A 19,846-nucleotide genomic window follows, 5' to 3' on the forward strand; every position below is an offset into this window, starting at 1 on the left:
TAAATCCAACTTTCACTTTTTAATACTTGGTTGCAAATCCTTTGCAGTCAATTACAGCCTGAAGTCTGGAACGCATAGACATCACCAGACGCTGGGTTTCATCCCTGGTGATGCTCTGCCAGGCCTCTACTGCAACTGTCTTCAGTTCCTGCTTGTTATTGGGGCATTTTCCCTTCAGTTTTGTCTTCAGCAACTGAAATGCATGCTCAATCGGATTCAGGTCAGGTGATTGACTTGGCCATTGCATAACATTCAACTTCTTTCCCTTAAAAAACTCTTTGGTTGCTTTTGCAGTTTGCTTTGGGTCATTGTCCATCTGCACTGTGAAGCGGCGTCCAATGAGTTCTGAAGCATTTGGCTGAATATGAGCAGATAATATTGCCTGAAACACTTCAGAATTCATCCTGCTGCTTTTGTCAGCAGTCACATCATCATTAAATACAAGAGAACCAGTTCCATTGGCAGCCATACATGCCCACTCCATGACACTACCACCACCATGCTTCACTGATGAGGTGTGGTATGCTTAGGATCATGAGCAGTTCCTTTCCTTCTTCATACTCTTCTCTTCCCATCACTCTGGTACAAGTTGATCTCGGTCTCATCTGTCCATAGGATGTTGTTCCAGAACTGTGAAGGCTTTTTTAGATGTCGTTTGGCAAACTCTAATCTGGCCTTCCTGTTTTTGAGGCTCACCAATGGTTTACATCTTCTGGTGAACACTCTGTATTCACTCTGGTGAAGTCTTCTCTTGATTGTTCACTTTGACACACATACACCTACCTCCTGGAGAGTGTTCTTGATCTGGCCAACTGTTGTGAAGGGTATTTTCTTCACCAGGGAAAGAATTCTTCGGTCATCCACCACAGTTGTTTTCCGTGGTCTTCCGGGTCTTTTGGTGTTGCTGAGCTCACCGGTGCATTCCTTCTTTTTAAGAATGTTCCAAACAGTTGTTTTGGCCACGCCTAATGTTTTTGCTATCTGTCTGATGGGTTTGTTTTGTTTTTTCAGCTTAATGATGGCTTGCTTCACTGATAGTGACAGCTCTTTGGATCTCATCTTGAATGTTGACAGCAAAAGATTCCAAATGCAAATAGCACATTTGAAATTAACTCTGGACCTTTTATCTGCTCATTGTAATTGGGATAATGAGGGAATAACACACACCTGGCCATGGAACAGCTGAGAAGCCAATTGTCCCATTACTTTTGGTCCCTTAAGAAGTGGGAGGCACATATGCAAACTGTTGAAATTCCTACACCGTTCACCTGATTTGGATGTAAATACCCTCAAATTAAAGCTGACAGTCTGCAGTTAAAGCACATCTTGTTCGTTTCATTTCAAATCCATTTTGGTGGTGTATAGAGCCAAAAATGTTAGAATTGTGTCGATGTCCCAATATTTATGGACCTGACTGTAGATTATTCTGTTTTGGATGAAGTATCCTTTAACGTTGAAATGCTCTAGATCTGCACTCAGTAAACATTTGTTTAAATCAGAGCTATCAATCAAGATGTTAGGGAATGTTGGGTAATACTGGGCAAAACAAAGCTTCTAAGCACATTGTATTTAGTTGAGAAAAATGACATTTTTGTTTGTAAAAAAAACACTAAGCTATGTACTTAATTATTCTGAAAACACCCACACCTTTACAGAATGCAATAATTGTTAATAATTCAGATGATAACGTATATAGTTTTCTTAAAGCACACCTGTCAAAACTGAATTAGCATTTCTACTATTTGGCATTTTGAAATCAGTCTGGCATAATTTTGTTGGCTGTTTCTTCCAGCCGTGCCCAAGGCACTGTATGTAAATGGAGACTTGGGAACTAGAAGCATAAACAAAGAGTGAATCGGTAATTGATAAGCTGCATTTTCAGCAATATTAGTTTAGCATACAAAATGGCAGCCTCCATTGTGTTTACATCACAGCTGCAGCTAAAAGATAAAATAATCGTTTTATGTATACCGGTCTACATCAAATTGTTTGTGAATTTCTTGTTTTTTTCTTGAAATTAATTTATATTGCTTCTGCATTCCAATAGGCAGCAATAGGTTATGCAGAAAAAAATGGTATACAGGAGTTCAACTTTATATGTCATAGGATCTGTTTCTGGGGTTATCTGGAAACGCTGTTAAGTATAAAGAACCATTTACATATTAAGCTGCCCAACACATGCTTTGCTTAAAAATGGAGATATGAGCTTACTTAAAGTAGTATTAAAGTCTTTTTAAGCACATATTTGTGTACATGTAGGACAGGGGAATGTGTGATTAAACTGATAAAGTCCAGAAACACTTTTCCTGAGATCCTAAATAAGCTGCAGTCTCCTATCCATTCTGCTCTGCCTCCCAGACTTACAGTCAGAGAGTGGAGCCAGAGAGTAGTCACATGACCCCCTTCTCAGGGCTACATCTCCCATCATCCCTAGTGTCAGTATGCATGCACATCTGCAGTCATTTGGAGCTCCCTTCAATCTTGGACTGCCAGTGCATATCTGCGCAGCCAGTGTCTTTATGCCAATACATAGTCCTTCCCGGGAGTGCAGCAACTCCCCAGGACACTGGGACCCTGCAAGCCAAGAAGCCACCTTGAAACCAGAATCAACGGTCAAGGAAAACCATATGGATATCTAGAAAAGGCAGTCTCTACAAGGTGAAGGAGCTGCACACAAAGTGTTTAACAAAGCTGCTGAGATGGTAAAAAAGCATCAATATCACTTTAAAAAATAACTTTACCTTTCTTGAAGTTGTCCTTTATTAAATCCCCCACCTACTTCAGCACAGACAACCTGAGATTATATTTAGTATGATCCAATGGTCCTACCCCTGACACAACAGTCCTAACCAGTTTGTCTCCATGTATGCCATGGCCCCATTAATTTCTATAGGGAGAACCATACTTCCAAACCATACAACACTGCCTAGGGCTCATCTAATGATGTCGACAACCCCCCCTTCCCAAATTCCTTCTCACTTGGCAGTGCTTGGGCCACTCAGACATCACTTGCTGAGTTGTAAGGAGTGTAACGTGTTCCCTTATAGCCAGCAGTACTGGCTAATGCTCAGAGCTATGGCATTTGGGGAGTGCAGAGAAATTAGGTACAGGTGGGCCTTGTACAGAGAACCCTTCCTTTGTCTGGCATATAGGCTCTTTTCAACCTGTTTTTGTTCTAACAAGCCCATGTGTGGATTGCACCAGACAAAAGGTGGACACCAAATGAGTCTGGGTCCACACTCAACTTTTGACATCACATTAACTCAAGTTCTGAGTTTTATCAGAAACAGTGTGTTTAATGTCCAAAATCTAGGACCCAGAAAAAGGACACATGGGGGTAGATTTACTAAAACTGGTGCACTTAGAATCTGGTGTGCAACTGTACATGGCAGCCAATCAGCTTCTAACTTCAGCTTGTTCAATTAAGCTTTAGCAATAAAACCTGGAAGATGATTGGTTTCTATGCAGAGTTGCACCAGATTTTGCACTCTCGTTTTAGTAAATCAACCCCGTAGGGTGCTGACAATGAAAAATTCAGTGCATCCCTTTTAACCCACATAAGGCAAAAGCAGCCTGTGAGCCTGTGTTATGAGAGCTGTAATTATCCACTGAAATACGTTTCACCAACCTATAGCAAGAACTTTCTTGACAACCTTTTCTTTTCTGTTCCCAGTGGAGACAGCCATTGCAAAGCTGCTTGTGACAATGTTCTTAAGTGCTAGAGTGCACTTTGCTTGAGCCCAAAAATGACTACCAGAATTATACACTGCTAGATGAAAGTCCTGAAACCGCTAATTACTATAACATAGCACATTTGTAAAAAAAAAAAAAAAAAAGAAAAGGAAAATAAATAAAAAGCACAGTTCAAAAACAAACGTGTAAAAAATTTATTGCAGATTTTTTTTTAAAACAAACTATACTGCAAGTTTACAATTTCTTGTAAAACTATTGTAAAATAAAATGTCTCTATTATAATGTTTTTTAAAATTTTGTACTACTATTTTCTTTTTTAACAAGATCTTCCCCCCAAAATAACACCTTAGTTTTGGTTGAAGGGCAATTAAAAAGACCTGTCACCATAGTAAATATAGTAGCCTGAACATAAGCAGTAAATCATGTATGATTGTTTGGTATCATGCTTTAATTTCTGAGCAATCCAGCGTTTAGTTTGGAGACAACTCCTCCTCCACAGCCCACAGTTGCCCCCCACCCCACCTGACAGCACCAGAGCTCCAGAAACTGACTAGGAAGCCTTGCAGGAGACTTTGCTCAGAAATTACGCCAAGGCATTCCTCTGCCTTGTTCAGTGTTGGCTCTGGATGATGGGATTATAAACAATCCAGTCATGTAAACATCTTCTTGACTGTATTGTTTACAATCCCATCATCCAGAACACTACTTTGCTGACCAACATACATAAAAATCCTCAGCCTGAGTGCAGTCATGTGTGAGGTTTCCTATTCAGCTACTGGAGTCCTGGTGACATCAGGGTGGTGATGGTGGGGGATCAAACAGCAGGCTATGAAGGGACAATGCCCCAAATCTAAAAACTGGATTACTTGAAAAGCAAAGAACATATTGATACCAAAGTGCTGCATTAGGTGCTAAATGCTTACTTTTACTGCACATGTTCAGGCTATAATATTTCCTGTGGTGACAGGGTCCCTTTAAGGCACTGTGGGATTGATTTACTAAAGGTCAATAGACTGTGCACTCTGCAACGGCAGTTGCTCAAGAGCTTAGTAAATTCAGCAATTATTCACTTTGCAAAGGAGACCCAATCAAGTGCAAGGAAAATAAAAAAACAGCATTTTTGCTTGCACATGATTGGATGATGGAAGTCAGCAGAGCTTCTGCTCATTTACTAAACTCTGGAGCAACTGCTCTTGCAGAATGCAACTGCACTTTGCAAAGTGCACAGTCTATTCACCTTTAGTAAATCAACCCCCAAGTGTCTGAACATAGGTTTACCTCAAGGATCCTGGTGTTGAGATCCACACGATAGAGTTTATCACTTGTAAAAAGCTATGGAAATACAATGCAATGGAAAATCTTTGCAACACGAATCCAGAGGTAGCTGTATGTTGATGCTGTAATCTATATACACTGAAAACTAATAGTTTTGAGGGAAGTTCTTTAATTTTGGATGGCTTGAATGTTTTATGGCTGTAAATGTGTTTATAATGCAAGATTATTATTGAATGAAAAAAGCAATGTTTCTGCTGTCACAAATAAAAATGTCATTTATAAAAAAAAGGTGCAGTACATGAGCATTTTTTTTTCTACACTACAAGCAATTGCACTTTCCTTTCACTTCATTCAACTCTTCAATGTTCCTCCCATAGAGATTAATCAATTCAGGATGTAATCTATAAAACAAAGAACATTAATTTAAAATTCACTGCTGGAAATAAAATAAATCATTATTTTCATGCAGACGAAACTTTTCAGTCTACTTAACCACTTCCAGACCGGACACTTTTACCCCCTTCCTGACCAGGGCAATTTTCAGCATTTAGCGCTATCACACTTTGAATGACAATTGCGCGGTCATGCAACACTGTACCCAAATTAAATTTTTACCATTTTTTTTAGATAGATAAAGCTTTATTTTGGTGGTATTTATTCACCACTGGGATTTGTATTTTTTTTTCTATGTAAATGAAATGTCCAAAAAATTTTTAAAAAAGTGTTTTTTTATAAAATTTTGCAAATAAATAATATTTCATCATAAATCTTAGCCAAAATTTATTCCGTTATCTTTTTAGTAAAAAAAATCCAAATTAGTTTATAAGCAAAAAGTATAATTTTTAAACATTTTTTTTACATTTTTATTTTATTTTTTTATATTATTATTTTTTATTTATTTATTTATTTTTTACATACTGTCACCCTAGCAGTGACACTGTACTACTTGTGAGGGGTGATAAAGATTTTTTTTTTTTTTTTTACACTGATTGCTTTTACACCCATATAGGGTGTAAAAGCAATCATTTCTCTTTCTCTCTGTGTGCATTCCTGCACTCATTGAGAAATACAGAGTGAGCTGTGATTGGTCACAGCTTGTCACATGGTACAAGGCTTTTGTGAATAGCCTTGTACCATGTGACCTCTGTGATCATTCACAGATTTCACACATAGTAAGCAATGATGTCACAAGTGACATCTTGCTTACTACTTTGCATGTGATCAGTGATTGGCCAATCAGTGATCAAATGATCGGGACCTCGTACAGAGGTCCTGTCCGACGATCGGTGTTTCACTGTGTCCTCCGGACACAGCGGGCACCGGATCGCGGTGCTGCGCGCTCCCAGGGAGCGCGCACAAGCAGGGTGCGGGGAGGCCGTTTATAGACGGCCACCCGACCCTGCAGTGCCACCGTCCGGCCGTTTATATACAACGGCCGGTCGGGAAGTGGTTAACAAGTGTTACGAATAAACTACAATTTTTCACTAAAGTGAAGCAAAAACATTTTTGCCCAGGTCAGCTGTGGACGGGTCTGGCTTTACTACAATGATCACAACAGCCTGAGCTCATTGTCATATGTAAACTAATTGTTCATTGAGAAGCCTATTACCTGGATGACTTTAATTTGACTTCTATTCAGGGTTCTGGCAAAATGGCGAGATAATCACACTGGTAATAGCTTGATCATTTCCAGAAGTCCTGTTCACAAATGGTTTCATTGCCATGGTTGTAAGAAATATAGATGGGCATTTAGAGAAAATCATGCCAAGGTGCAGCCTCAACTACAAAGGTCATTTTTATTGGAACAGCTTTACAATACAGTTTGTAGCAAATACTGAGCTGTATCAATGTGGTTGATTTACAAAAGGCAAATAGAATGTGCACTTTGCAAGTGCACTCTGCAACGGCATTTGCTCCAGAGCTGAGGTAAAGTATTACTTTGCAAAAAATACCCAATTACAGGGAGAATTAAAAAAAACAGCATTTTTGCTTGCACCTGATTGGATCAGCAGAGTATCCCCTCATTTACTAAGCTCTGGAGGAAATGCCCTTGCAGAGTGCAACTTATCTTGCAAAGTGTATGTCAGGGAATGGGAAGATCGCCTCGGCGATCGAATCTGCACATGCGTAGAATCCTGACAAGACATACAGGCAGGCAGGCACTAGGACCCAGGCGCGCCTGTCACCAATGACGGCGCCGGGCAGGCACTAGGACCCAGGAGCGCCTGTCAGGAGTTGGGCGGGCCTATTTAAACCCAGCTCTTGCAATGCTCAAGTGCCGTATGGTCTTACCTGTTACCTGTGTTCCTGTTTGCTCCAGTGTTCCTGAATACCTTGTTGCCGACCCAGCCTGTTCCTGATACTGCTGTCTTCTCCTGCTCTGATCCCTGGCTTGTCTGACCATTCTCCTGCTTAACCCTGCACGTTCTGATCTCCTGTTAACGAACCCGGCTTGTGACCTGTTTATTCCTCTGCCTGCTGATTTTGTACCAAGCTGCCACCACTGTTACCGACCCAGCCTGCCTGACGCTGCTCTTGTGACCTCCTCACATCAGACTCTCACCTGCTATACACCTCCAACGGTGCTTCTACCACAGCTGGGTGAACTCAAGGGCCGCGACCTGGTCTCGGCCTGCTCTAAGTCCATCCCCACCATCAGGGGCCCTGGTGAACAAGCAGGTAGGGACTTAGATTCCGCGCCTTGGGGGAATCCGGTCTGTGGAGTGCTAGAGGCTACCGCTGTAGGATCCCTGACAGAACCATACGGCCATGACAGAGTCTGGAGGAGGACCTTCACCCTGGGAAGAGATATGCCAACATCTGGCAGCACTCACACAAGCGGTGAAAACCCTGGAAGAGGGATATAAGCACCTGGAGGGACAGGTTCAGAGCCTGGCCGCACCAGCACCCACAACATTGGGCTCAGTGGAACACCTCCCGCCATGGGTTCAGCAGGGCCTTCCACTGGAGCAGCATTTACAATTCCTCTGCCAGAACCAAGAGTACCGACCCCTGAGCGGTTCAATGGGGATCGAGGGAAGTTCAGGGCCTTCCAGAACTCCTGCCAGCTGTACTTTGACCTGCAACCCCGGACCTTCTCTTCAGAATCGGTGAAGGTGGGATTTGTTATATCCCTGTTGCAGGGCGAACCTCAGGGATGGGCCCATCGCCTGATGGAGGCCCACCACCCACATTTGAACACTGTAGCCACCTTCTTTAAGGCAATGGCACAGCTGTACGACGACCCGCATCGAGCTGCCTCGGCTGAGGCAGCCCTCTATTCTCTACAACAGGGACGCCGGGCTGCAGAGGATTATGCTGCGGAGTTTAGGCGCTGGAGTGGAGATACACAATGGAACGACGCAGCCTTGCACCACCAATTCCGGTTGGGACTGTCGGAACCACTGAAGGACGAATTGGCAAGAATAGGGGTTCCGGACTCCTTGGAAGGTCTAATAGATCGTGCGATCCAAATCGATCGCAGACTGCGGGAAAGGAGACAGGAGAGGTCCTGTCAGGGGCAAAGAACCTCATGGATGCTGCCAAGAGTACCAGTCATGCCAAGGGTCAGTGTCGGCAATTGGAGCCCAGAGCCGTCAGAGGGAGCCGAACCTATGCAACTCGGTTTGATGCGGCCTTCCCTTTCTACTGAGGAACGACAGAGGCGTCGGGCAAACAACCTGTATCTGTACTGCAGAGCAGCGGGTCATATGGTGCGCTCCTGTCCGGAGAAATACTGTAAGTCCTCTATTTTCTCTAATATATCTACTGTGTGCACAGGCAACCCCACTCACTTGGCTGTACCTGTGTCTTTTCAGCTCCCAGGAGGAAGCATACAGGTGACGGCTATTATTGACTCCGGGGCATGTAGTTGCTTTGTTGATCTCAGTTTTGCTACCCAGCATCAGATACCGTTACTTACCAAAGAACATGGGTTGAATATTTTCTTGGCAGATGGGTCTCAAATAAAATCGGGGACGGTAGATCGGGAGACCCCTCCCATACACACCACAGTGGCGGGACATCACCAGGAGTTCCTCCGTTTGGACGCCATCGCGTCCCCCCTATTTCCAGTTATTCTGGGGCTCCCCTGGCTACGAGCTCACGACCCCCAGATTGACTGGAAGACCAGGTCAGTCCAGTTCCCCTCACAATACTGTCAGGAACATTGTTTATCTAAGTTATCATTAAATACACCGGCCCTACTGGCTGTAAGCCCTGATGCCGAGTTAGCCCAAATTGTGCCTGCGACCTACCACCAATTCTTGGATGTGTTTAGTCCACGGGGGGCAGAAGTTCTTCCCCCACATCGAGCATATGATTGCCCCATTGATCTGCTCCCAGGTTCAGAAATCCCTTTTGGCCGCATTTTTCCACTATCTGAACGAGAACTCGAGGCACTAAAAGAATACATTGATGAGAGCCTCCGTAAGGGATTTATCCGCCCTTCCACATCACCGGCCGGGGCAGGGATTTTCTTTGTCGAGAAAAAGGACGGTTCCCTGAGACCTTGTGTTGACTACAGGGACCTCAACAAGATTACGGTCAAAAACCGCTACCCCCTTCCTTTGGTTCCAGGAGGCGATTTCAGCATTCATTTTTTCTAAACTGGATCTCAGGGGTGCCTATAACTTGGTAAGGATACGTGAGGGGGATGAGTGGAAGACGGCGTTTCGCACTCGGTTCGGACATTTTGAGTGTCTAGTCATGCCTTTCGGGTTATGTAATGCACCATCCACCTTCCAGCACTTGGTCAATGACATTTTCAGGGACTTCCTTGACATTTTTGTAATCGTCTACTTGGACGATATCTTGATATTCTCCTCGTCTTTGGAAGCACATCGGGGACATGTTAGGAGTGTGCTAGAACGTCTCCGTCAGAATGGACTCTACGCTAAAGCTGAGAAATGCTGTTTTGAGCAGAAAAGCATCTCATTTCTTGGTCTAATTATCTCAACCACGGGGATCGCTATGGACCCTCAAAAGATCTCGGCCATCCTGGAATGGCCTGCCCCCACGGATAAGAAGGGCGTCCAGAGGTTTATTGGGTTTGCCAATTTTTATAGAAAATTTATAAAGAACTTTTCAGGCCTGGTAGCACCCATTATTTAGCTCACCAAGTGGGAGTACGTTTCCAATGGACCCCAGCAGCACAGGCAGCTTTTGAGGCATTGAAAAAGCTATTTACAACGGCTCCCATTCTGAACCATCCTGATGCATCATTGCCCTACATACTAGAGGTAGATGCATCGGAAGTGGCTGTAGGAGCAGTGTTATCACAGAGGGTAGGGGCCAAGGAGCTGATGCACCCAGTGGCTTTCTTTTCTAGGAAGCTCTCCCCTTCGGAAAGGAATTACGATATTGGGGATCGGGAATTACTGGCCCTTAAGACAGCTCTGGAGGAATGGCGATATCTGCTAGGGGGGGCCCCACATCCCATTCTGGTCTATACCGACCACAAAAACCTCGAGTACCTGAAAACCGCTAAACGCCTCCGTCCACGCCAGGATTAATCTCCACATAACTTATCGTCCTGGGTCAAAAAACACTAAGCCAGATGCTCTTTCCCGGATGTTTGAGGACCCTGGAGAGACCCCCCAGCCAGACACCATCCTGCCAGCAGGTAGCTTCCTACTGCTTCAATCTGAGCTGTTGTCTAAATTGCAGGCTGCTTCCACCCGGGTCTCTGACCCGCCTGGAGTCTCCCTACTGAATAAGGAGGGGCTCTTTTGGAAGGGGGAACAGATCATGGTACCCAAGGAGGTCCAGTCCCTGGTGTTAGGTTACTGCCATGACCATCCCCTAGCGGGGCACTTTGGGATACATAAGACTATAGATCTGGCACGACGCACATTTTGGTGGCCAAACATGGCCAAGGATTGTGAAGCGTACGTGAGATCTTGCCCCATCTGCAACCGGAATAAACCTACCAGAGACAAGGCCTGGGGCCTATTGAGACCTTTACCAATACCTGACCATCCCTGGAGTATGATCTCCTTAGATTTTATTGTAGAATTGCCACCCTCGCAAGATCACACCGTGATCTTTGTGGTAGTGGATCGCCTTTCTAAAATGGCCCATTTCCTTCCACTAGCCAAGACACCATCTGCCTCCGAAACAGCCCAAGTGTTCATTAGAGAGATTGTGAGGCTTCACGGAGTGCCAAGAGAGATTGTCTCAGACCGGGGAGTGCAATTTACATCTAAATTCTGGAAAGCGCTATGTGAGGGGCTGGAGATTAAGTTATCTTTCTCGTCAGCATATCACCCCCAGACAAACGGGCAGACAGAACGAACCAATCAGACGCTCGAGCAATATCTGAGATGCTACACATCATTCCTGCAGGATGACTGGCTGACACTTCTACCAATGGCAGAATTCGCATATAATAATGCAAATCATTCTGCCACCAACCAATCCCCATTCTTTGCCAATTACGGGTTCCATCCTACCTTCCTGCCAGACCTGGTTCCTGAGAACTCAGTCCCGGCAGCCCAGGACACCTTAGAATTCTTTACTACCAATAACAAGGTATTACAGGAAACCATGGCTAAGGCCCAAGAAGACAGTAAGAGGTTCTGTGACAGGAGGAGGAAGGGAGAATTGGTCATACACCCTGGGGATCGGGTTTGGTTGTCAACAGCCAACCTAAAACTGACACGCCCATCCAGAAAATTGGCACCCAAATTTGTGGGACCCTTCCCAGTAGAACGCAAGGTTAATGAAGTGGCATTTAAACTGACTCTCCCCGAGTCCCTCAAAATACATCCAGTCTTCCACGTATCAATATTAAAACCTGCAGTTCCAGACCCCTTTTTAGACCGCAGGTCTAGACCTCCAGAAGCCATAGATATCAACGGGGAGGAGGAATTTGAGGTGGAGGCAATCTTGCATTGTAGGAAGAGGGGTGGTCATGTACAATACCTGATCAAGTGGAAAGGCTTTGGGCCAGAGGAGAATTCGTGGGAACCAGCCCAGAATGTCCATGCCCCCAGATTAATACAGGAATTCCATCGTAGCCAGCCGCAAAGGAGGAATCGGGTGGGCATCCGGAGGCTGCCCGTAAGGGGGGGCAATGTCAGGGAATGGGAAGATCGCCTCGGCGATCGAATCTGCACATGCGTAGAATCCTGACAAGACATACAGGCAGGCAGGCACTAGGACCCAGGCGCGCCTGTCACCAATGACGGCGCCGGGCAGGCACTAGGACCCAGGAGCGCCTGTCAGGAGTTGGGCGGCCTATTTAAACCCAGCTCTTGCAATGCTCAAGTGCCGTATGGTCTTACCTGTTACCTGTGTTCCTGTTTGCTCCAGTGTTCCTGAATACCTTGTTGCCGACCCAGCCTGTTCCTGATACTGCTGTCTTCTCCTGCTCTGATCCCTGGCTTGTCTGACCATTCTCCTGCTTAACCCTGCACGTTCTGATCTCCTGTTAACAAACCCGGCTTGTGACCTGTTTATTCCTCTGCCTGCTGATTTTGTACCACTCTGCCACCACTGTTACCGACCCAGCCTGCCTGACGCTGCTCTTGTGACCTCCTCACATCAGACTCTCACCTGCTATACACCTCCAACGGTGCTTCTACCACAGCTGGGTGAACTCAAGGGCCGCGACCTGGTCTCGGCCTGCTCCAAGTCCATCCCCACCATCAGGGGCCCTGGTGAACAAGCAGGTAGGGACTTAGATTCCGCGCCTTGGGGGAATCCGGTCTGTGGAGTGCTAGAGGCTACCGCTGTAGGATCCCTGACAGTGTACAGTCTATGTGCTATTAATAAATTAATACCGATGTTTCACAGAAGTGGAGTTTTCTTTCAAATATCAGCTCTATGGTATTTGTATATTGGTCATGTGTAATGTCTACACATTTTTCTAACTGGCATCACTGAAGCCCAACTCCAGCTTACAGTGTATCTGAACCCAAATATAAAAATACCGCAGTTTACCAGTTCTTTCTGTTGTTTATGTACATAATTGTGCTAGTAGTGGTCATTCTAAAGGGACAACACAAGTCTCTGTACTGTATCTATATACCTGGTTACCCTAAACTGCTATCGTAATTTTGACTACAAATACCCTTCCTCATCTCCATTGCATAGAAGGGAGTTATTTGTAGTTCACAGAAGAGAACTGGGAAGGAAAATCCCATTGTTTGAGATTTCAGTTACGTAGGGTAGACAGAAAATTACAAGAGCACTGGGGGGGAGGGTTAAAACCCTTGTCAGTTTTTTGCTATATGTGTCTCATTAGGGAGATGTTCCTTTATTTCCTGTTCTGTAGACAACAAGAAGTGATAGGATATCTTTCCAATGTAAGGTAAATCCCCTCTTAGATAGCTGTCATAGAAACAAGTGTCCCCTTTAAAACAGTCCACCCTATTCCTATTCTGGTGATTTTTGGATTTACTCAGACTTTCATTCCTGGTTACAATGGTGATCAGGATAATTAGAGAGGATGAATCTCCCTAACGGGGACACAGACAGTGATAACTACTTGATTTGGGTTCTAATCCTTCATTAACCTATTTAAGAAAAAAAAAAAACTTGCCTTAACAGATGAAACTAGTACAGCCACCATATCTATAGACTGTTAAACTGCAAAATATTACATTTATTTTTTAAATATACTTTATTCAAAAATGTAAAAAAACATTCTCTAGCGTTAGTTGGACTGCAGCTTGGTCTGTAACATTTAACTGCCCTAATACTATCCCCTGCAGGCTTCCTGTCCTGCGGTCCAGTGCTGGTTCTCTTTCAGGTTGTCAGACACCCAGAAGTTGGCTTTAATATTGTAAGTATTGTAATTTGTTGCATGCTCTGTAAAATTAATGAGCCCTTTACAGAGATGGCTACTTAGTTTAGTCCTTAGTCGCTTTCAAATTTGCCAAGTCTATTACAAAAACATTGTTGGTGTCACCATAAAGTGTGGTCATGACCAGCCCAGGATGTTGATTCTCAACCTATAGCTGGCACTCACCTGACATGAACCTCAGAGGAGGTTTCCAGTAAGTCTCCATCAATATTCCATGGATGGACATCTTCGCTGCAAACAGAATGCACTTCACCATTCTGTTCATGCTTGTCCTTGCTATCGCATCCAGTGCTTCTAGCCCGTAACTTTACTTCTTTAACCAAGTAGGTTTCCATGAATGGAAAATTAAACTATAAATACCAAAAAAAGCACATTAAAAGTGGGGTTAAATGTAGAGCTAAATATTTTCATTATTCACCACTGCTACCACCACCATCCTACCTGCATTAAACAAAAATGTAATATATTACAGCCTACCAATCCTCAAATGTGGTGGCTTTTTTCCCTTTTTCACCTGGTGATCCAGTCAGCAACACACTCCTGTTTCACAGATTTTTTTCCACATTTGGGTTCAAAAAATATTTTATATATATAAATAAAAGCTGAACGGTTTGTCTCAACCCTCTAGCTGCCACTTTTGCTGGACAACTTGGTCTGGTAAGGAAATTTAAAAATAACAGACTTGCTGTCCAAATCACTAGTTGAAAGTAAGGGGAAAAAAGCCAAAAAAGAGAAAACTAATTCATCTACTACATATATGGATTAGTATGTTGCAATATATTACAATTTTGTTTTTGGGTTTAATACTGCTTTAATATAATTACAAATCAACTTTAAAATGAATATAGTCACTATTTATATGTATAATGGCCACATAACATCACACTGGGTCTCATTTATCAATATGTCTTTCTGAGCAACATCTGGATTCATATTTTCTCTAGTTATTGTATACATGCTTGTGTCTGGTCGTGGAAAGATGATACAGGCAATTTTTTTTATCATTTTGATAAAAGGGGTCCAGTAAAGTACATAAAAAAAACCCTATAATTTTTTCTGTGAAATAAACTCAGTTTGCATGGTGCCATTTGTACGGCACTACAGTAGCAGGTTTTGAAGCAAGAAAAAAATTCAAGTCTTATGATGCAAGGTACATTGATAAATGTTCTGCTTAGTGTTGCCTACACTGTTACTCAGTAAAATGTAGGGAATACAATGCTGTTTATGTTAAGTGTTGTTGACCACTTATTTTAACCAACTTCCTAGTGCCGTGGGGAGGGAAGATGGGTGTTTATTTCTGAAATGCCGTTTAAAAAAGTCACTCCAGAAAACATTCATGGGCTGCCAGGGGGCCCGTTAGAGGCTGTGATCTAAGCCATCATCGGATGGTTTAGATCACAGACGCAACATACGGAGCTGATCCAAGCAGCACCTTGTGATTGCTGTGATGACCATGTGCTGTGGCTTACGTATGGAGATTTGGGCTCAGTCCATCTTCCTTGTCTCCGATGGTGCACGTGCTGTGGGGACATCCCGGTCCTTTCCCCTGATTGGTCTGAGACCTTTGAGGTGGCTTACATATATCTGCCCATGAGCTGGCTCCTCCCATTCTGGCCCTTCCCCCTGATTGGTCTGTGACTTTCCGGAAAGCTTGGATCCATCTGCGCATGCGTCAGCCTTAAGCATGTGCGCATTACTACTGGTCAGATCGGATGACGCCACAAACCGCATTGTGGCGTGTACGCCTCGATCAGGGCTATTTAGGACAAGCAGTATGGTGCACCATTGGCACCAACGAAGTGGTGTTTTTTCCCCCTGGAGGTAGTGGCAGACAGCTGGGTCCCAGATGACAGGTAAAATTGAGTAGAGTAATGTTTGGGGGTGTAAATATGCCCATTATGCAGCACAGATGAGATACTAATTCTGAGCGTAATGTTTTTCAGCATTAGCTTTATATTGGGAAGAAATTACTCTATAGGCTCAATTCAGCTCCACTATACTACTGCGTTTGTAGCAGGATTTGGACTAGCCCTTGACATCTGCTACATCTAGGCCCTTATATCAATACCTGTATCAACCTTTCTATGTGCATCAAGTTATTTTACTTTTTGTACTAGAACAGGGGTCTCCAAACTTTCTAAGCAAAGGGCCAGTTTACTGCCCTTCAGACTTTAGGGGGGCTGGACCAGAAAATGTCTCGGCATCAGTGGGAATAAACAATGCCCCATCTTTGGTGTTAGTGAGAGGAATTGTGCCCCATTATTGGGGTCATTGGGATCCATTCTTGGTATCATTGGGATGAACTGTGCCCCATCGTTGGTGTCATTGGTTGGAATTGTGCCCCATTTTTGGTATCACTGGGAGGAATTCTTTGGTGTCAATGGATTAAATAGTGCCCCAAGGGCCAGATAAACGCAAGCAAAGAGCTGCATCCGGGCCCAGGCCGCAGTTTGGAGACCACTGTACTAGAACATTGCATACGCGGTTGAAGCGCTTTGGAATATAGATTGTAATCATGTCCAATCCTCTCTTTTTGTTAATCGTAGCTTTTAAGTACACCACTCACAGTGTTGATGACTATTTACTACTACCTGCTCCAACTGGCCCAGTTTCTTTCACTCAAGTATCTATAGTAAGTGCATAACTGTATGCCAATATCTTGTTTTATGGCTATGATTCAACTATGGCCATCAACAATTAAATTCAAGGTGTTTTATTCCTACTAAATTGTAATTGTGCTATATGGTGCCGTCCCTGGTTCCCTGATGTGCCTCCATGTCTGAACATTAGCCCCAGCGCATATTCTTCTCCTCTGATGGTTAACTACTAATTATAATTTTATTGTGAATAATCACAACAACTGTAAATATATGTACACTTTGGTGGTATATTGTATGTATATGTATATCTTCTGGTTGTATAGCTATATGAAGATCTAAACAAAAATTTTTTGTCTTACTCTGTTTTAGATGCACCCTTTCTAGCTCCTGAAGAAGCGACATGTAGTTACGAAACACGTAGAGTCAATTCCAGTTGAAATCGCAATAGCTCACACTTGGAATATTATATATATTCATACAGCTGTTCAAGGTCATCCCAGCCATCGGTGATCTTTTTTGGTAACTAATAGTTTACACAGTTGCTAGGGAGCTTAAGGATTTCAATTTGTTTATGTATTAGGTGCAACCCCTCTTTTCAATTTGTGGTATATATGCAGTATCACTTTTATGCAAAATTGTTTTGTCCTGTCTTATGTATATAAATTTTTGTAATAAAGATAATTAAGGTTTTATCAAACATTGTTTGATGCATATGTGCCTACAAAGTCCATCCAGTCATAGTCTTCCTTTTAATTGTTAATAGGGCATGGCACAGGTTATGAATAGGAAATCCACAGTACCACCCTATGGATACATGTACCAACATTTTTCTTCATTTCCAAAAAGGGATCGAAAGAAGACACTTAGTAGTTAAATACTATCAAAGCAAAGCTCTATCTTTCTAAAAAATGGTATAAAATGAATTTAGGTATAGTATTGCATGGCCAAGTAATTGTCAGCCAAACTATCACAAAACTGAAAAATGGCTTAGTAATGAAGGGGTATATAGAGGATGGTTAAACCATTTCTATTGATTTTCTGAATATACCTTTATGTTACCAGGCTTATATTTATTTCTTTAAGCAATTAACCATTTTACTAGCCATTTAGTGAGTTCAATCTTTTTTCTCTAATGTATGGTCTACTTCCTTTTGTCTTTAAAACTGCTGGGGTCATTATATAGTAAGAAATGCAAAATTCACTAACAACTCCATCTAACTGAGGAAGCCAAATAATTTAGAGTCCAGTCTAGAAGCTAGTGTCTGTTTTTTTTTACAAATTTGCATGTTTTTGATTCCTGCAAAGTGCACTGTTGTTAACACGAATGTTTTTTTTTAGTTTTTTACTCTCAAGTTGCCTTTGTTTTTAATGATCACAGCCTTTTCTGTCTAAATGTAGTTCTTATCTGATTGTAATTGAATTGTTGTCAATGGAAAATGTTCTAAAATGCACAGCAATTTCATCATATGCATTTTTAGTTCTTTAACTACTTATCAGAGGTATCTTATAAAGACTATGTTAAGCAACACAATTTAAGTGATGACGTTTTTTAAGGAATCTTTTATGCAAAGCCTTATAGGAAGCAGGGGAATGTGTGTTCTTATTAACAGAATGACTGTAAAAATTTACACAACTTGCTCTTTAGGTATGTTAGGTGTTTGGCATTTGTCTTCCCTTATCCACAATTTCTTCTATAATTTATTAAAAAATCAGGCTGACTTTCAAAATGTAATGAATATTATGGATTTCAGATTGGTCATTAATATACTCTTAGATTGTAAGCTCCAAGGTGCAGGGCCCTCCTAACCCTCTTGTATTAAACTGTATTGTAGCTGTATTGTCTCCCGTTGTATTGTAAAGCACTGTGCACACTGTTGGCACTATATAAATCCTGTATAATAATAATAATAATATGGGGTATCCTTGTGAGATTACTTTCTTGACATGCACATCTTCAATAGCATGCATGTAAGACCATCCCCATCACTGTCTTCACAGTGATATTAACGTAAATCTGTGTGGGACAAGTACAGCTGCATCCAATTCCATTGTGAAAGTTTTGCATCCAGTTCCATTGCGAGGAAGGTTAAAGTGCAGGAAAGCCCATGTGTGTGCATTACACACGAAGGAAGACTGTAGTCGGATTGTAATTTAACATGAAGCAGTTTTTGTCCATTTGACTAAATGAACCTTCACACCTCTGTGTTTCCTTGTGGCAAAAGGGTGCAGGAGACCTTGGCATAAAAGCACAATTATATTTTTCAGTTTCTTACTATTTGTTGAACAGCACTGAGACAAGCAGGCATCATGCAGCTTACAAATAAGAGAGCTAGAGCCAACCAGCAGCCAAGCTTGGCAGGAAATGAAACTTTGTGCAAAATTCAGCAGCGAGGATGAATTGCCTCATTGTCCCATCTATCCAGACAACACCTGCTCTGAAAATGAGTAATAATGAGTTATAAAGTCATTTTGTAAATGAATAACTCAGTGTTAATGAATTTATTTGAACATATATGCGTTCCAAAAATAATTCCGAATTGACCCCCATTTAAAAGAACATTTCCACCCACAGCTATTGGTTTTAACCTGGGCGGTATAATAGAGGATAGAGCTCATTCTCACTGCAAGCACACATTTTGTTGCATTTCCAAATGTGGAATAGGTTCGCAGTTTAAAAAAAAATCAGGTACCCAGGATCAGCAGTTGTTTGGTTCAGCTTTATAGTTGAGAATTAACCTGTCCAGTTTTTCGACTGGAAAATAGACTCCTGGTGTGCAGCCAGGGCGATGGATTTTGGAGCTAATGTCTTTTAAAGCTGCGCTTGTTCTTTAAGATTAAATTATTGCTCTAGTTTATCTCCCCCTTGTCTTTACATATACTTTTTTGTGTGTGCCCTGGATCTTTAGTTCATTCACTCCAGTGTGTTATGTTACTAATAGTATGAGGGATGGATTAAAGAAGGCTAAGCTACATTAGTCTGATTGGTGATTTACAAGTGAGTCACATAATGGCTAATGTGCTCAGACAGGAACGGAAAATAAAGTCTTCCTAAGAGGACATCAATGTTAATCTAATGCGTTGTTTAACAAATACAAGGAAGCATCAAAACAAGTACCTGGTTTTTCAGACTGGCATAGCGCTTTAAGTGCTTCACAAATTCTTGTCTTGAGGTATTTCGTGCAACTATAAGTGACATTGTTCCATCATTCAGCCTAGAGAATATATAAACACAAATATATGTAGATTATGGGATGTCAAAGTTTAAGAGCCTGAATTGCACAGCTGCCACTAAGGGATGTCTCTGACCTTAAGAAGTGCATCTAAAGGCATCCAATGACCCAAAGTATCAAATAGTGGCCAAAAGTAGCATCTCCAGGAATTATATGCATGTGCCACTAGGTCCCTCTATAAATAATAAATATCCAAAGCAACTGCAGAATGAAAATGTTTTGCATGCATATCTACTTAT

General features: G+C 42.5%; 1 protein-coding gene across 1 annotated transcript in view; it reads right to left on the reverse strand.

Annotated features, from left to right (window-relative positions):
- Nucleotides 1–3,863: 3,863 nt before the first annotated feature.
- The window catches only part of CERKL (CERK like autophagy regulator), a 184,085-nt gene continuing 168,102 nt past the window's right edge, over nucleotides 3,864–19,846 (reverse strand). The window contains exons 11-13 of the mRNA XM_089680833.1: nucleotides 19,493–19,589; nucleotides 13,943–14,127; nucleotides 3,864–5,369 (exon numbers count right to left, since the gene is read on the reverse strand). Coding sequence (XP_089536959.1) covers nucleotides 5,288–5,369; nucleotides 13,943–14,127; nucleotides 19,493–19,589 — 364 coding nt within the window. The 3' untranslated portion in view covers nucleotides 3,864–5,287. The remainder of the gene's footprint in view (nucleotides 5,370–13,942; nucleotides 14,128–19,492; nucleotides 19,590–19,846) is intronic.

Source organism: Staurois parvus, unplaced genomic scaffold, assembly GCF_062004578.1.
Source record: "Staurois parvus isolate SC_StPar_1 unplaced genomic scaffold, SC_StPar_1.0 ptg000251l, whole genome shotgun sequence".
Classification (NCBI taxonomy): Eukaryota; Metazoa; Chordata; class Amphibia; order Anura; family Ranidae; genus Staurois; species Staurois parvus.